This window comes from Rattus rattus, chromosome 16 (assembly GCF_011064425.1).
Source record: "Rattus rattus isolate New Zealand chromosome 16, Rrattus_CSIRO_v1, whole genome shotgun sequence".
In the NCBI taxonomy this organism is placed as follows: Eukaryota; Metazoa; Chordata; class Mammalia; order Rodentia; family Muridae; genus Rattus; species Rattus rattus.
The window spans coordinates 9898085-9914135 of record NC_046169.1 but is presented as its reverse complement, the minus strand read 5'-3'; the positions used below and the strand labels follow the sequence as shown (position 1 = coordinate 9914135).

Sequence of the window (16051 nt, the reverse complement as noted above, 5' to 3'; positions counted from 1 at the left end):
GGGACCGAACACAGGGCCTTGAGCTTCCTAGGCAAGCGCTCTACCACTGAGCTAAATCCCCAGCCCCCCGAAGTCTTTTCTTAACACAGAAATTAAATGAGCTTGAAATGTCCTCATTGCAAGCAAGGAATTCCTTTTCTGAAAGACCTGAGTCCCCACTGTGCAATGTGAACCTTGAGAAAAGAGTCTTCCTATCTGCCAGTCACCAGGGAGTTTAGCCCAGACCCCTTATTCAGAGATGCAACTCCGTGTTTGTCACAGGGATGGGGGAGATTTTGCTTCATGAGATAAGAACCAGCTCAGATGGGCAGGTGAGGTGAGGACAGACCTGGGAGAAGGTGCAGCCAGGCTTGCAGTGCAGTCCTTCCAAGGTGTCCTCACCCTTTCTCCTGAAACCATGTGTGCCCTGCAGCATCTGAGGGGAATTAGTGACGCTCCTGTCTCCTGCTGCTTGCTCAATAGTTGGCACTTGAAGGTGCTTGGTGTTTCTTCTGGGATAAAAATGTTACTTACTCTTTGCACCAATGCAGAGAACTTTTTCTGTTGACAGACTTTGTTATTAATTTTGATGTCAATGTCTTTATGAAGAATTAGAACAAGAACACTGTTGCATTATTTCTGTAAGAAGTTGATTATACTGTAGTTCATTATATTGAAGTTCATTATATTGTACTATCTTTAAAAATTGTCATTGTTGCCTGGCCCCAAATATCACCTTTCCAGGTCACATTGCAAAGAGCTATTTTCTTCTTTCTGTGTGTTCTTTCTGGTTCTGTTTTTAGTCTCTGTTCATTACACACGTGATCTAGAAACCCACCATTTGTGTTTTCTCTTCCTTTTTTTGCATCTGCAGCTTTTGTTCGGTCTCCATCAACTTTGGAAACCAATAGGACACGAACACTTTTGTGTTATTCAGGAAGGCAGGTAAAATCTGAGGGATCATTGACCATAGGGTTCCATGTTTGAACATTGTCACCCGACTGCAAACATCGAGTTTGAGAAGTCATTAGACAAGTGCTTTTTTTTCTTCCTTTCTTTGTGTACCTTCTGGTTGCTTTTAGAATTTTTTATGCATTTGTTGTGTGATCCAGCAAAACCAGTTTTTGTCTTCTTTGGAAAAGAATTGTTGGGCATTTCTTATATGTAAGTGTTTGATGGAAACTTCTAGCACTTCGGTTAAACAGAGTGTGACACAGTTCTCTCTCTTTCTTCTGTTAGGATCTGCCTTTTATCTAAAAGCCTCCGGCCCAGGGCGTGTAGGTAACTGGATATAAACCCTCAGGCCATTCCAGGAGGCTCAAAGGGAGTGAGGACAAACACGATGGTGACCGCTGGGCTCCCATTACTGTTGCTCTCAGCTCGGCGCCCACAAGCTGCTGAAATGAGACTTGTGAGACGATCCCTAGAAGCATAAGACTTCTGGGAACCCGCCCCCCAACCCCCCAGACAAGAATGAGAGGAAGACCACTGGGACTAGCGCCGAGGCGCTGCTGCGCGTGCGCACTTCTGTTTGTGTGCGTGCTCGCGCAAGCGCAGGACCGCTGCGCTGCCCTGGCTTCCTGAGGTCTGAGTCTCTACGCTCGCATCCGCAGCGCAGCTTTGGCGAGTGCGAGCTGGTGTCGCGAGCCTGCGGGGCCGAGGTCCGTGCGTCCGGGTCGGCAGCTGGCGGACGCACCTTTGCAGGCCCGGGAGGCCAAGGGACAGGTTGACAGGAGCGGCGAGACCCGGGCGCGGCCTCCTAGGTGAGGCCTGAGGGTGCAGACCCGGGCCGCGGGAGGGTGGCTGGGTCCGTTTGATTGCTTGCGGGGGCCTGAGACTTCTTGCGGGGGACCTTAGCGATCAGCGCCTGCGCCAGGCCTTGGTTCCCTGCTGTCCTTAGCGTATGGGATCCGGGATGGTGGCAGTGTTTGTGTTCACGACTTTGGGCTGCGTAGATGGTCCGAGGACGAGGCGTGCAGGCGTAGGAGGGGTCAGCTCAGTGGCCTGAGCTGCAGAGGCGCTGTCCACACTGGTACCTCACTTGACACCCCTTCAGAGTCTCGTGATGTCACTCGGTGCCATCAGCATCCTTGCTCTGCCTGCTAGTTTTCCCGAGCCTGTCCCTGTAGCATCCTATGGTCTAGTTCAGGAAAAGTTTGTGTATGTTCATAGGGGGAACACCGTGGGTCTGCGATGGTGGTGATATAACCGAGTGCTAAGTCCCTGGCCGGCTTTCCTTCTGTAGTATTAAAGTCATGGTCACAGTATCGCGTAATTTTATATAAATTTCAGTATAAAAAATAGTTCCCACCAGGCTAACTGTCTTGTTTTTAAAGCAGCCTGTGAGATTTCTTTTGTATCCCGTGCTGTGTCAATTGTTTAACTAGCATTTCTGGTTAATTCACCTCGACAGCTGCATTCGTTCATTCCTCCACGTCCCAATGCACGATCGCTGTTCTCCAGTCCTTTCTTAAGGGCAACGAGAGCATCGTCCATAAGGTTTTCTTCTGGGAATGTTTTAGAAGGTGTTTTTTTGTTTTGTTTTGTTTTGTTTTTGTTTTTTTGCAGGAGAGTCCCCCTTTTCCACACCCACTCACAATGACGCTGTTTTTCCTTCCCCAGACCCGACTGCATTAGTTCTACAGATTTTTCCTACCGCAGCAGAAGATGAATACATCTTTGGTAAGTTTGGTTTTGTCTCCATTGTCTAGTTTGGTTTGCTACACTCGAAGAGGCAAAGGACAGATCAGACTTTGACGGGGAAAATCGATACGATAGAAAGAGATAAACGTTAGATTCAGACAAAACAGTAGTGGACAATAGTGAGCATTGTTGTGCTCATATCTGTAGGTAACGTAGCCCATACCAAGTCCTTAGGATGCTGTCCTTGGCACCTTGACCAGATTTAAAGATGAGCCTCTTGGGCATGTCTGTCGGGCGTTGTCTTGATCACATTCATCGATGTAAGAAAACCTATTTTGTTCTGGACAAGGCCGTTCCCTGGGCATCTTGGACAGGATGACTGGAGAGAGTGACTTGAGTCCCCGCAAACATGTCTTCCTCCCCCTGTTTCCTCACTGTGGATATGACGTGGCTCCTGCTGCCTTCCTTGGCTTACGATTGACCCTTTGATCTACAGCCCCAGCTCTCCAGTGGTATTCTGACACGAGCTCTCTCGTTCTCTCGCTCGCCCTCTGTCTCTCTCTCTCTCCCTCCCTCCGTCTCCCTGTCTTGAGCTGCCTCTGTAGTCTCCTCTGTTTCTCTGATGTCTGTCATGCTGCCCTGCTCCTGGATTTAGAATTTCTTCTGCTCCCATGAGGATCTTTTACCCCTGCTTAGATCTGCCTCTCCTGGCTTTCCCCAGTGGCTCTGGGTTGGCTTACCTGTGGATCAGCCAGCTTCCTGCTGAGCATCTCTGTGGAATATGTCTGGACAACACCTCACGGACTCCATGCATCTAAATAAGTTGGTCTCTTCGCCCATTATTGTCCTGTCTCTTGTTCCTTTCCTTCCATTGTGCCGTTGCCCTGCCAGTAACTCTCCAAGGATGTGGTGCATTCAGATCCCATTGCCTACCATTGCAGTCAGTTTTCTCTACGGTTTGAGCACTTTCTCTTGGGTTTGTTTCAGTTTTTTTTTTGTTTTTTTTGTTTTTTTTTTTTGCATCATTGCTTGGGCTGAGAAGGTCTTGGTATGTAGCTCAGGCTGCCCTTGAGATCTTCAGGTATGTAGCTCAGGCTGCCCTTGAGATCTTCAACCAGGGGCATATGCCGCCATCCCTGGCCCTGGTGGTGACTTTCAATGACCAAGAAGTTCAGTGACCCATTTGACTTTTCCCACCCTCCAAACAACCTTTCTTCCCCTTGGCTAGAGTTGCTCATTAATTAGGAGTCATTATTCGCTGGCAAATGCCAATGTACTCTTGTAGGTATCAGCATTCATTCACTGAAGAATAGAATATTCCTTCCTAGAGACTCATTAGGTTCCCGTAGCGGGAGAGTCTCCAATAGAAACACATAGACCAGGGATGAGTTTATCCTCAATGGGTTCTCAGAGCAGAGCTGGTCCCTGGGTGCTTTTAATATAAGAGAAGTTTGTCTACTTAAAGACAGATGCTGTCAGCTCACACTCATGAGCCGTAGATCTGTGGTCCTGTTTTATGGTACTGTTTGGATTTGGGTTTTGTTTGTTTGTCTGTTTGTTTGAATTATTTTGTGGGTGCCCTTGTGCAGGTGCCATGTTGGGCATGTGGAGGTCAAAAGACAACTTTTAGGAGTCAGGCCATGGGGATTGAACTCAGGTTGCCAGATTTGGTGGCAAGCCATCTTCACCCGCTGAGCCATCGTGCTGGCCCTCGTGTTTTCCTTTATTGGACACTCGGTCATTCCATTTCTTTTCCAACGCAGTGGTTTCACATCTTTCTCGCCTGAGAACAGGTCACTGGCTTGAGGCATCTTTGTTGTATGGCTAATGTATGTTTATACTGTGATACACTTGATGGCCGATAGCATAGATACCACTGGAGTCTACTTCATAGTGCTTGGTGCCTCCCATAGAGTCGCCGATGCCCGCTGGTGTCCGCAGGGATCAGTTGTAATGCTGATGTGTTTCCGGGAGCTGAGGACACAGCTCAGTGGTTAAAGCATTCGCCCCATGAGTGTGCAGACTGGCGTTCAGATCTTCAGAAATAATAAGAAATGCCAGGTGGGTGTGTGAGCCTGCCTGTCTGTGACAGCTGTGGAAAGCGGAGGCAAGGGGATCGTTGAGAGCATTGGCTGGGAAGAGTAGCATGTCTCCAAGTTCTGGGATTGATTGAGAGGGTGCGCAGTGCAGCATGGGGGCATGCGTGTCTAGAGGACAGAAGGGGCTTGGGTGAGCAGTAATAACTTGGGAAGCGATGGAACGTAGAGGGCCATTAAACTGTCCACGATTCCAGGCAGGCTCTCCGTCAAAGCAGTCACTGCTCTGGCCCCTGAAGGAGAGAAGAGCTAGCAGAGGGCGTGAGGAAGAGCCAGGGAAGTGAGGGGTGGGACACCAGCCTTGTTCATAAACTGGAGACAAGATAGAGAGTGTCCAGACGAGCAGGGTGGACCTCGGATTGCATGGGTGTCCCTTGGGCCTGAGACCCTCAGTGGACAGAGCTGCTTCTCTTGGTTTTTGAGACTCCAGCAGCCAGGTTTGTGCCTGGCTTGCAGTTCAAGCCCAGTGCTGCTGCTGCTGCTGCTCCTCCTCCTCCTCTTACTCTTCCTCCTCATCCTCCTCCTCTTCTTCCTCCTCTTCCTCCTCCTCCTCTTCTTCCTCCTCTTCCTCCTCTTCTCCCCTCTTCCTCCTCCTTCTCTTCTTCCTCCTTCTCTTCCTCCTCCTCCTCTCTTTCTCCTCCTCCTCTTCCTCCTCCTCCTCCTCCTCCTCCTCCTCCTCCTCCTCCTCCTCCTCCTCTTCCTCCTCCTCCTCCTCCTCCTCCTCCTCCTCCTCCTCCTCCTCCTCCTCCTCCTCCTCCTCCTCCTCCTCCTCCTCCTTCTCCTCCTCCTCCTCCTCCTCTCCCCCCCCCCTCCTCTTCCTCCCCCCCTTCTTCTTCTTCCTCCTTCTCCTCCTCCTCTTCCTTCTCCTTCTCCTCCTCCTCCTCTTCCTCCTCCTCCTTCCTTTCTCCTCCTCCTCTTCCTCCTCCTCCTCCTCTTCCTCCCTCCTCTCTTCCTCCTCCTCTCTTCCTCCTCCTTCCCTCCTCCTCTTCCTCCTCCTCCTCTTCCTCCTCCTCTTTCCTCCTTCTCCTTCTCCACCTTCTCCTACTTCTCCTTCTCCTCCTCCTCTTCCTCCTCTTCCTCCTTCTCCTTCTCCACCTTCTCCTACTTCTCCTTCTCCTCCTCCTCTTCCTCCTCCTCCTTCTCTTTCTCCTCCTCCTCCTCTTCCTCCTCCTCCTCTTCCTCCTCCTCCTTCTCTTTCTCCTTCTCCTCTTCCTCCCCCTTCTCCTACTTCTTCTCCTCTTCCTCCTCTTCCTCCTCCTCTTCTTCCTCCTTCTCCTCCTCCTTCTTCTTTTACTTTTATTTATGAGTACACTAGAACTGTCTTCAGACACACCAGAAAAAGGCATCCGATCCCATTACAGATGGTTGTGAGCCACCATGTGGTTGCTGGGAATTGAACTCAGGACCTCTGGAAGAGCAGTCAGTGCTTTTAACCGCTGAGCCATCTCTCCAGCCCCACCCAGTGCTTCTTTAATGTGCATAAATGAGCCCCAAGGTAGTGGGTTTTTTTTTCTTTCTTCTTTTCTTTCTTTCTTTCTTCCTTTCTTTCTTTCTTTCTTTCTTTCTCACGTGTGCATTTGTGTCTATGCATGGTTTGCATGTGTCAGTGGCTATGGAAGCCAAGGTTGGTATTGGGAATTATCAGTCACCCTTGTACTTTATTCACTGAGGGAAGAGCTCTTATCCCAACCCAAAGCTCCCCAGTATGGCTAGTCTGGATAAACCAGCCTCCTCTGGAGAGCCCCTGTCTTGACTTCCAAGATTGAAACTACAGATGGGCAGCCATACCCGCCTGGCATTTGCGTGGGTTTCTGGGAGTCCAAACTCTGGCACTAACACTCATATTGCAAACACATTTCCATAGCCACAAGACAGTGTGCTTTTGATAAGTAGACTTTTCCTCTCGCAGTCAGTAACATAAAGTCAGGTACACAGTGCTCATGGTTAACTGTACCAGTAGCTTGAGAAACACTTGTTCTCCCCTGTGCATTTTATAAATGTCCTCATTCCGATCGTGTCATTGCAGGCCCCGCTGTCATTCAAGGATGTAGCTGTGGCCTTCTCCCAGGAGGAGTGGCAGCAGCTGGACTCTGAGGAGAGGACGACCTACCGGGATGTGATGCTGGAGACCTACAGCAACCTCGTCTCTGTGGGTGAGGATCGCTTGCTTCCCAGGTGCTCGGACGTGGGCTGGATCCGAGCGGATGCCTTTAGCTTTGAGTCGACTGCGAGCGGCTTGTTCTGACCACCAGAAGGTCCTGACCTTTCTGCGGAAAGAGAGCCCGGGGCTCTTGTGCTGCGTAGCTGGCACAGTGGCGCTTTCCCAGTACGGTAGACGTCCCAAGGCACTCGGGCAGGCTCAAGTTCTTTTTCATTTCTCATTAACAGGGTATCACATTATCAAACCGGATGTTATCATCAAGTTGGAACGAGGAGACGAGCCATGGATAGTAGAAGGAGCTCTCTCACCTCGGAGCTATCCAGGTGTGTTAGTGGAGGCAGAGAGCAGGTGGTAGCTGGGGAGATCCTTTAGAAGTTACTGCAGGTAGTGAGTTACCCCTAAAGTCGTCTCCCTTCCCCCATGAAAGTACTCGGTTATAGAGTTTCCCCCCTGGCTACCGCTACCCACAATCAAAGGTTCCTAGCTGGCTGTGGGAGGTGCACGTCTTTAATCCCAGCACCTGAGACAGAGCAGGTAGAGCTCCTAGAATTCTAGGCCAGTGTGGTGTACAGAACAAGTTCTAGGACAGTCAGGACTACACAGAGAGACTTTGGGGGGGGGTTATGGGGGGGTTCTGAGGAGGGGGGGAAAGAACAGAAGTCAGTTCCTTTTTTCTCTATGCCTTGGACCTTAGCGTTTTGAGTTACTCGATGTCATAGTTTTCTGTCATCCGGGCATTAGTAAGTGTGTCATCAGAAGACACCTTAACCTTCCTCACGCCCAAGTCGTTAACTCCTCTGCTTCTCTCTTCATTCTCTCCTTGACTGAAATGCTTGGAGCTCAGTATCAGTCACTTTCCTGTGGCTGGGATAAAACCCCCACCAAAGGAACTTAAGGGAGAAACGTTTTGTTGTTTCTTTTAAAGATTTATTTATTTATCTTATGTATATGAGTTCACTGTAGCTGTCTTCAGACACACCAGAAGAGGGCATCAGATCCCATTACAGATGGTTGTGAGCCACCATGTGGTTGCTGGGAATTGAACTCAGGACCTCTGGAAGAGCAGACAGTGCTCTTAACCGCTGAGCCATCTCTCCAGCCCTGGTTTTTTTATTTTGACTCCAGCTCAAGGGCTCATCGCAGTCTGGAGACTTTGAGGCGGTCGCTCACACCGCATCCATCCGCAGTCAGGAAGGGAGAGAGATGCACGCTGGGGCTCCGCAGAATCCCTTCTTTTCCTTCAGTCCAGAATCCTAGCCAAGGGCTGGTGCTGCAGACAGTGGGTGGTCCCTTCCCATCAAGCCCCCCCCCATCTGTATAATCCCTACAGGTCTGCGCTCGACCGCAGAGGCCTGACTCCTAGGTGACTCAGCGCTCTCTCGAGGTGGCAATAGTAACTCTCACGGGCTCTCTCTTTTTTTTTTTTTTAAACTTTTATTTTTATCTTACACATATATTTTGCCTGCATGTATGTCTGCATACCATGTGCATGCAGTGTCTGTGGAAGACAGAAGAAGGCATTGATTGTCCTCAGACTGGAGTGACAGGTGGCTGGCCGTGAGCCGCCATGTGTGTGCTAGGAGCCTAACCCAGGTCCCCTGGAAGAGCTACTGATGCTCTTAACGGATAAGCCACGTCTCCAGCCATGTTGATTTTATTTTGTATTATTGGGACGTGTGTGTTTGACTTGGGCAGCAGCACAGGTCTTAGGTCACTGGACAACTTTGTGAGTGATTCTCTCCTACCTTCATGGGAGATCTAGAGGACGAACGTAAGTTGCTAGGGTTAAGCCGAAAGCTCCCTCACCCGGTGAAGCCATTTCACCTCCCGCCTCTTTGTTTTCTTTGAGGTCAGATTAAAGAATTTCTACCCTAAACTGTGTGACCCCAGCCTCACCCTCTATTGGCATTTTTCTTGTTCCCATAGCACATTCTTACAGAGTTTCGTTTTGCTTGTTTCGTGTTTTGGTTTGGTTTTTAGAGACGGTCTCTCTGCGTAGCCCTGGCTGGCTGGCTGGCTTGGAACTCGCTCTGTAGAACAGACTGGCCTTGAACTCAGAGATCCGCCTGCCTCTGCCTCCCGAGTGCTGGAAGTAAAGGCCTGCACCACTTACAGTTTCATTCCCAAGCCCTTAAATGACGTGCCCTTGTACTGTGTACGGAAGTGGCTTTTGATTCATTTGTCTTCCCTCCCTTAAGTCTCTGGGAAGGATCGTGTCCCACCTGTGTCCCCTGGCTGGATGGTTCCTCAGAGGCTTCTCCACTGTCGGCTCAGTCAGGTTTCGCTTGCCTGTCCATTTCTCACACTGGGGTTGCAGCCACTCCGCCGAGTTCCTACCATCTCTTCTCTGCATGCGTTTCTTTTGGTCTTGACGTGTGTGAAAATTGATCGGGAACTCTCGCAGCTGATGGTGGCTGAGCACTTCCTGTCTCCCCTTGCCACTCGGTCACACTGTTCTCATTTCCCACCGTGGCCCTCACAGTTTCTAAGACTATCACCTCCTCAGGTGGAGCTGGTCTCCAGAGTCTCGGGCAGTTTTTCCCTCAGGAAATATCTTCCTTTACCCTGTACGGTTGTGATGTAAGCATGAAGGGTGTCTGGGTTTCTGTAAATCCTAATTGGCTTGGAATGAGTCTTTATCTGAGATACCCAGGGAGGAGACATATCCTTACAAAATCAACCATTTAAGTTCTTTGTCTCCCAAGGCTTAACACTGTTCCATATTGCCCGTAAGAGGTGGTTTCCTGAAACACTCACTAACCTCCATGGCCCGTGGTCTTAGCATCTTCTCTGTATGAGTTTTTTTCATGTCTGCAGCCGTATGTTTCAGTAGGATAGGGCTGTGCATCCCCACGTAGTAAGGTTTGTAAGTCTGAGCTCAAGTTCCTAGCCCTGGAAGTGTGGTCCCTCTTGCCACTGCTGAGTCTTCTCTCTGCAGTAAAGTGGGCAAGAAGTCGGGCAGGAGAGCAGTAGGGACGGAAACTTGTGGGTGCCGGTGCACCAAGAATTCCTTGGCTATCCCAGAAATCCTAGCATAGGGCAGCGGCACTGTGATCTGTCTCAGCCGACTTGATAGGACGTAGTGATGTTGACAGTATTGATCGACAAAGCAAATCCCGATTCCCGTGTATTGCATGAGACCCTCTTGTTTTTCTGGAACAGGGTGTTTTCAGTTCTTCAGGTCAGCATTGGGTCCAGATGCTGACGTGTTGGTTTTTTGACACTACTGGATTCTCGGAGGCTGTAAGTTAAGGAGATTAAATTGATAATGTGTGACTTAATCTGCATGACATTGAATAAGATTGGTCTATTTCATAATTTCTAAGATAAGTGAAAACAACATCATCATTGGAGAAGTACACCGAGGGACCCAATTCTTATGGTCCCCATGCTCCCTGAAAGTCACGTCCAGAGTTAGGAAACTGCATGGGTCGTGTAGGAATGGGCTCAGTAGTTCTTTTCTGTTGCCATGATAAAACACCATGACCAACTGAGACAATGTATGGAAGAAAGTTCATCACTGTCACAGCAGGGAGCATGGCCCCAGGTAGGCAGCAGCAGCAGCTGAGACCTCAGGGCTCAGTCCATAGACAGGAAGCAGAGAGCTCACTCAAAATGGCACTGAAAGCTGCCGCTGGTGTCATCCTTCAGGAAGGCCACACCTCCTAATCCACCCCAAACAGCTACCAACGAGGAAAACCAAGTATCTAAACACTCAAGGCTCACAGGGGACAGCTCATTCAAATGAGCACAGCGGGCTACCGCAGTTATTGGTAGATTAAAAGTGGGAAAAATAATTGCTCAGGCGATCTTGAATGTGTGTTCCCTGCATGTGTTGTTCTGAGCTCTTTGACTTCTATAATCCCACAGTAACCCGGCGACATAAAGGCTATCACATCCTGCTGACGTGGGGATACTGACAATACAGGCTGTTAAATACCTTCCCTGGGTGACCACAGCAGTTCACACAACAGAGGATTTCATGGTCAAATGCACTCAGTCTTTTTTTGTTGTTGTTGTTTTGTTTTTTCCGGAGCTGAGGACCGAACCCAGGGCCTTGCACTTGCTAGGCAAGCGCTCTACCACTGAGCTAAATCCTCAACCCCAAATACACTCAGTCTTCAACCACAGCACTGGTAGAATTTTTTTTGCTTAAATCAATGCTTTTAGCGGATAACACCTTTTTCAGTGCCATCTGATACTCCGTGTCCCACATAGGTGGTCCAGAACTCTCCTTGCAAGTGAACGCCTGGGTCCCAGGTTCTAAACATGAAGCAAGTTTACGTGTAAAACTTAAATGACCCTAACGTGGGGTGGAAAATCAAAATAGCATAGAAGGATGCAGAATTGAGACTTGGCACAGTGTGTCAGTGTGGTCAGCCATGCCGTGGAGTCTGACCTCTCTCTCCCAGTGTGAAGTGATAGAGGGAGCAGTGCTCGTCAGTGTCAAACCAAGGCCCCATTTCCATTTATCTTGTTCTCTTTCCTGTGCGATGATGCCTGACTGGCCTGAAGGCTCTCCCTGTTGTTCCTAGCCGTCCTGAAGGCTCTCCCTGTTTGCTGAGATTTCTTCTGTCAGCCTTCTACCCGTTACTGCTCCGGGTCTGTGAACAAAGTACTCCGAAGCGGCCCTTCTCAGAGGTGCTGTGTTTCACTGCTCACTCTTCTTCCCACCAGTGGGATCCGCCCATGTCATTCCGAGAGAATAAGCAGTGTGAGCAAGCCCTCGCAACGCCGCGAGGCTAGGCACCAGATGAGAGGCCCTGTGTCAGTCTCAGGCCGTGTCTTACTTGGAAACGTACAAACCTTGGTTCACTTTTGCCTCCTTCTAGACGAGATCTGGCACGAGAGCAGCCCGATGGAGGGAGTCCAGGAAGATGAAGAGGACCAATCACGTTCAGCTGTGTTCCGCTGCGGAAGCCTGCTCGATGCTGCTCGTACGGCCGCTGAGGTAGCAAAAAAGCTCGCCCCGTCAGGGAAAGTCCTCCCTAAGTGCAGCTCCTGTGAGGAGAGCCTGATGTGTGTCTCCGCGTTCATTCGTAGCGATGGAAGCTATGCAAAACTGCGGCCCAATGTGTGTGCTGGGTGTGGGAAGCCCCTCCTCCACGGTAAGCTTGAGAAAACACATCCTGGAGACGATGAATTGAGTGGAGATGGAGAGGAGGACTGTTCTCTAAGTGAAGAAAGTGTTTATCAGAACGTTCGCTTTGTGGAGAAGCCTTTGGACTATGTCGAGTGGCAGAAACCCTTCCCAAAGAGCGCTGTGTTTCTTAATCACCTGGAGGAGGAGCCCTGCGACTGGAATGATTCTGAGGAAGCTTTTCTGCAGACGTCAGACCTCAGCACCCACCAGGAGTCCCTCGTGGAAATGAAGCCCTACGATTGCCAGCAGTGCGGGAAGTCCTTCTGCAAGAGGTCCAAGTTCATCATTCACCAGAGAACTCACACGGGAGAGAAGCCCTTCAAGTGCAATCAGTGCGGGAAGTCCTTCTGCCAGAAGGGCACCCTCACGGTACACCAGAGGACCCACACGGGGGAGAAGCCCTACGAGTGCACAGAGTGCGGGAAGACCTTCTACCAGAAGCTGCACCTCATTCAGCACCAGAGGACCCACTCTGGCGAGAAGCCCTACAAGTGCAGCTACTGTGGGAAGTCCTTCTGTCAGAAGACACACCTCACTCAGCACCAGAGGACACACTCGGGAGAGAGGCCCTACGTTTGTCACGACTGCGGAAAGACCTTCTCTCAGAAGTCAGCACTCAACGACCACCAGAAGATCCACACAGGCGTCAAGCTCTACAAGTGTAGCGAGTGTGGCAAGTGCTTCTGCCGCAAGTCCACGCTCACCACGCACATGAGGACGCACACGGGCGAGAAGCCGTACGAGTGTAACGAGTGCGGGAAGTTCTTCTCCAGGTTGTCGTACCTCACTGTGCATTACCGAACCCACTCGGGGGAGAAGCCCTACGAGTGTACGGAGTGCGGGAAGACCTTCTACCTGAACTCGGCCCTCATGAGACATCAGAGGGTGCACACGGGGGAGAAGCCTTACGAGTGTACGGAGTGTGGGAAACTATTCTCACAGTTGTCCTACCTCACCGTCCATCACAGAACTCACTCAGGAGTGAAGCCCTACGAATGTAGTGAGTGTGGGAAGACCTTCTACCAGAACTCAGCCCTTTGTAGACACCGGCGGATTCACAGAGGGGAGAAGCCCTATGAATGCTACATATGTGGCAAGTTCTTTTCTCAGATGTCCTACCTCACCATCCATCACAGGATTCACTCAGGAGAGAAGCCCTATGAGTGCAGCGAGTGTGGGAAGACCTTCTGCCAGAACTCAGCCCTTAACAGACATCAGCGCACACACACGGGAGAGAAAGCCTACGAGTGTTACGAGTGTGGGAAGTGCTTCTCCCAGATGTCGTACCTCACTATCCACCACAGGATCCATTCTGGAGAGAAGCCCTTCGAATGTAACGAGTGCGGGAAAGCCTTCTCTCGGATGTCGTACCTCACCGTGCACTGCAGAACCCACTCAGGAGAGAAGCCCTACGAATGTACAGAGTGCGGGAAGAAATTCTACCACAAGTCAGCATTCAATAGCCATCAGAGAACACACAGGAGAGGGAACGGGAGTGGGGTTGATGTGGGAAGGCTCCTTTAAAGTCAGACGCGAGACCGTCTCAGTAGACTAGAAACTCCTGCCTGCACTTGAGCCCTGAGGTTAAGTAGGCCCTCGGTGCCCCTAGGCTCCGTCTCTTAGGACCCACCAAAACTATGTAGGAAAAGGGGTTTCTCTACTGAGTCTGTACAGATTATTTTTTTCTCCATCCCCTGAGCAGTACAATGTAACAAATCTTTATATTGCTTTGATACGGTATTAAGCGTTATAGATAAACTGGAGGGGAATTAAAGAACACGAGGGAATTACGTGGGGTGTACACAATGATGATGTCATCTTACAGACGTGGGTGTTCAGGTGGTCTCAGAACCACACTCCCGCATACCAAAGGACACGCGTGTCAGAGAGCTCACACAAATGAACAAGTCTGTGTGAAACAGACCCATCAGAAGCTCACAGGGCAGGAGCCGCAGTCGGGAAAAGAGCACAGAGCAGACTACACAGGAGTCAAGATGTAGAAATAGGTTTCAGCATAACCTCGACCTGCTTAGCGGGGAACTGTCTCAACTTAAGGAATGTGGGGAGGACACACCTTCGGAAACTGCTAATACTACAGGACACTTAAAAATTAAAAAAATTAAAAGGAGAGGGGCTGGAGAGATGGCTTAGAGGTTAAGAGCACTGACTGCTCTTCCAGAGGTCCTGAGTTCAATTCCCAGCAACCACATGGTGGCTCACACCCATCCGTAATGAGATCTGATGCCCTCTCCTGGTGTGTCTGAAGACAGCAACAGTGTACTCATATACACGAAATAAATAAATCTTTAAAAAATTAAATACTCTGCTAGAAATAAGTACAATCCAACTACAAGATGTAAAATTGTCAGTCTGCTTAGCCAAATTTGCCGCACTAACCTGGTAACGTAGGGCTTGTGGCTTCAATTTCGGTAACCGTCACACAAGTCTCACGTTCATTTTAAACCAAGCTTGGAAAAGTGTGTGCTCTGTAACCTATGGTGAGATTACCCACTCCAGGTTCCCGTCCTGTTACTGTCTCCGTAGGCACTGCCACTGAAGTAGTTTTGGAAATTACGAACTATGCTTTTTCTCACATTTTTTCCTTGGATTTTAAAATGTATTTGGTCATTGTCACAGGATTCTGTCCTCTGTAAGGAAGCCAGGTTTTTTTTTTTTCCTCAGAAATATATCTATGAAATAGAAAACTTGGAATAGATAATTTTAAACTAAGCCGGAAGTCTATACAGATCAGAAATAGCTTTAGCACTCACTGTACTGGGTACAGCTAAGAACCATACTTAGGATATTGTCATTTCTATATGCGTTAACTCACTTTTTTATATGGATGCTTACGAGTATTCGGAGCACAGTGGCTGGGTAGCATGGTGCGTGCCGTGGTTATGAGCGCGCCCTGCTGTCCCTTCCCTCAGAAGTGAGAACACACACAGAGGAATGTGGCAGACTTCACCCAGTGCCTTCTGCCGCTCCCTCCTTGGCTTGTCCGAGTGCGTTCCTCCTTGGATGATGGGAGGTAACTCCTGGGAAGTTTTAATTCCTGGGGATAATCCTTTCTCGGAACCTTGGACCTAAGTCCAGAGAATCAGAAATGGTATGAGAGCATTTCTTGAAAGGGTCTCCTCAGAGAGGTAGAACCTTGTGAGCATCACCTTCTCTGGATGCGGTGCCCGATCATGACTGCCAACCACATGTACCATGTGTAGTCCTGGCTGGGACCTGAGTGATATCACAGAGCCACTAAACCAACGTGACCTGTAGCCACTCTGGGTCTGGACTGTGGTTTTTGTTTTTTGTTTTTTCTAAGAGACTTTCTAAACCAGGTGACTTAGGGACATTCTGATAATAACAAGAAGACATTGTTCTGCTTTACGCTTTGTAGGAGTTCTACAATTCTGAAGTGGACTTTAGGCAAATCGTTTATTTTGATGTGTCCATAGAGAGATTTACTGTCTGTAAATTTGTATATAAATAACCTGAGAATTGAAAATGAACTTGAAACAAATGTGTACTCTTCCTTGAGGTGTCCTGTCATCGGCCTGTAAGATTATTTCCCCCGTGTGTTCCTCCGTGCACATGTGTGCATGTGTGTGGAGGCCCCAGGACGACTTCAAGTGTCGTTCTTTGGGTGCTGTCTCTGTTGTTTGCTGCGACATGGTCTCACTTACAGGCCCCAGCTTGTGTCAGGAGTCACCTGTATGCAGCTCCCATCGTAGGTCCCACAAATGCCCAGCTTGCAGACATGGGACCTGGGGGTGGAACTCAAGTCCTGGTCCTTGCAGAATACCAGGTGTCATCGACCACCCCGGGCTGCCTCTGGCTCTTTTCTCATGGGTTCTGAGAATCAAACTCAGGTCCTCAGGATGGGATGGTGAGGCAGAGGCAAGCATTCTGCCAGCCAAGCTCCTCTTTTGGCTGGTTTGAGATACAGATGTTGCCTTGCAGCCCTGATAGGCCTTGAAGTCATGGTGGTAATGCTGCCTTACTCTCTGGACCGTGGGAGCACAGACGTGA

The 16051-nt window shown here is 49.6% G+C and overlaps 1 protein-coding gene across 2 annotated transcripts; it reads left to right on the top strand.

Annotated features, from left to right (window-relative positions):
* The first annotated feature begins 1573 nt into the window (after positions 1–1573).
* On the top strand, positions 1574–15554 carry Znf12 (zinc finger protein 12). 2 transcript variants are annotated; one of them, XM_032886330.1, is made up of 5 exons: positions 1574–1742; positions 2602–2661; positions 6745–6871; positions 7107–7202; positions 11712–15554. In XM_032886330.1, the coding sequence occupies exons 2-5, from the start codon at positions 2647–2649 to the stop codon at positions 13544–13546; spliced, it is 2073 nt and encodes a 690-aa protein (XP_032742221.1). In that variant the 5' UTR covers positions 1574–1742; positions 2602–2646; the 3' UTR covers positions 13547–15554. The 2 variants fall into 2 exon arrangements, with proteins under 2 accessions (XP_032742221.1, XP_032742222.1); XM_032886331.1 differs by lacking the exon at positions 7107–7202.
* The last annotated feature ends 497 nt before the right edge of the window (positions 15555–16051 follow it).

Coding starts and splice junctions, on each gene's coding strand:
- Znf12 (XM_032886330.1), top strand. Junction 6,872..7,106: donor CAGCAACCTCGTCTCTGTGG/GTGAGGATCGCT, acceptor TCTCATTAACAG/GGTATCACATTATCAAACCG. Junction 7,203..11,711: donor CTCACCTCGGAGCTATCCAG/GTGTGTTAGTGG, acceptor GCCTCCTTCTAG/ACGAGATCTGGCACGAGAGC.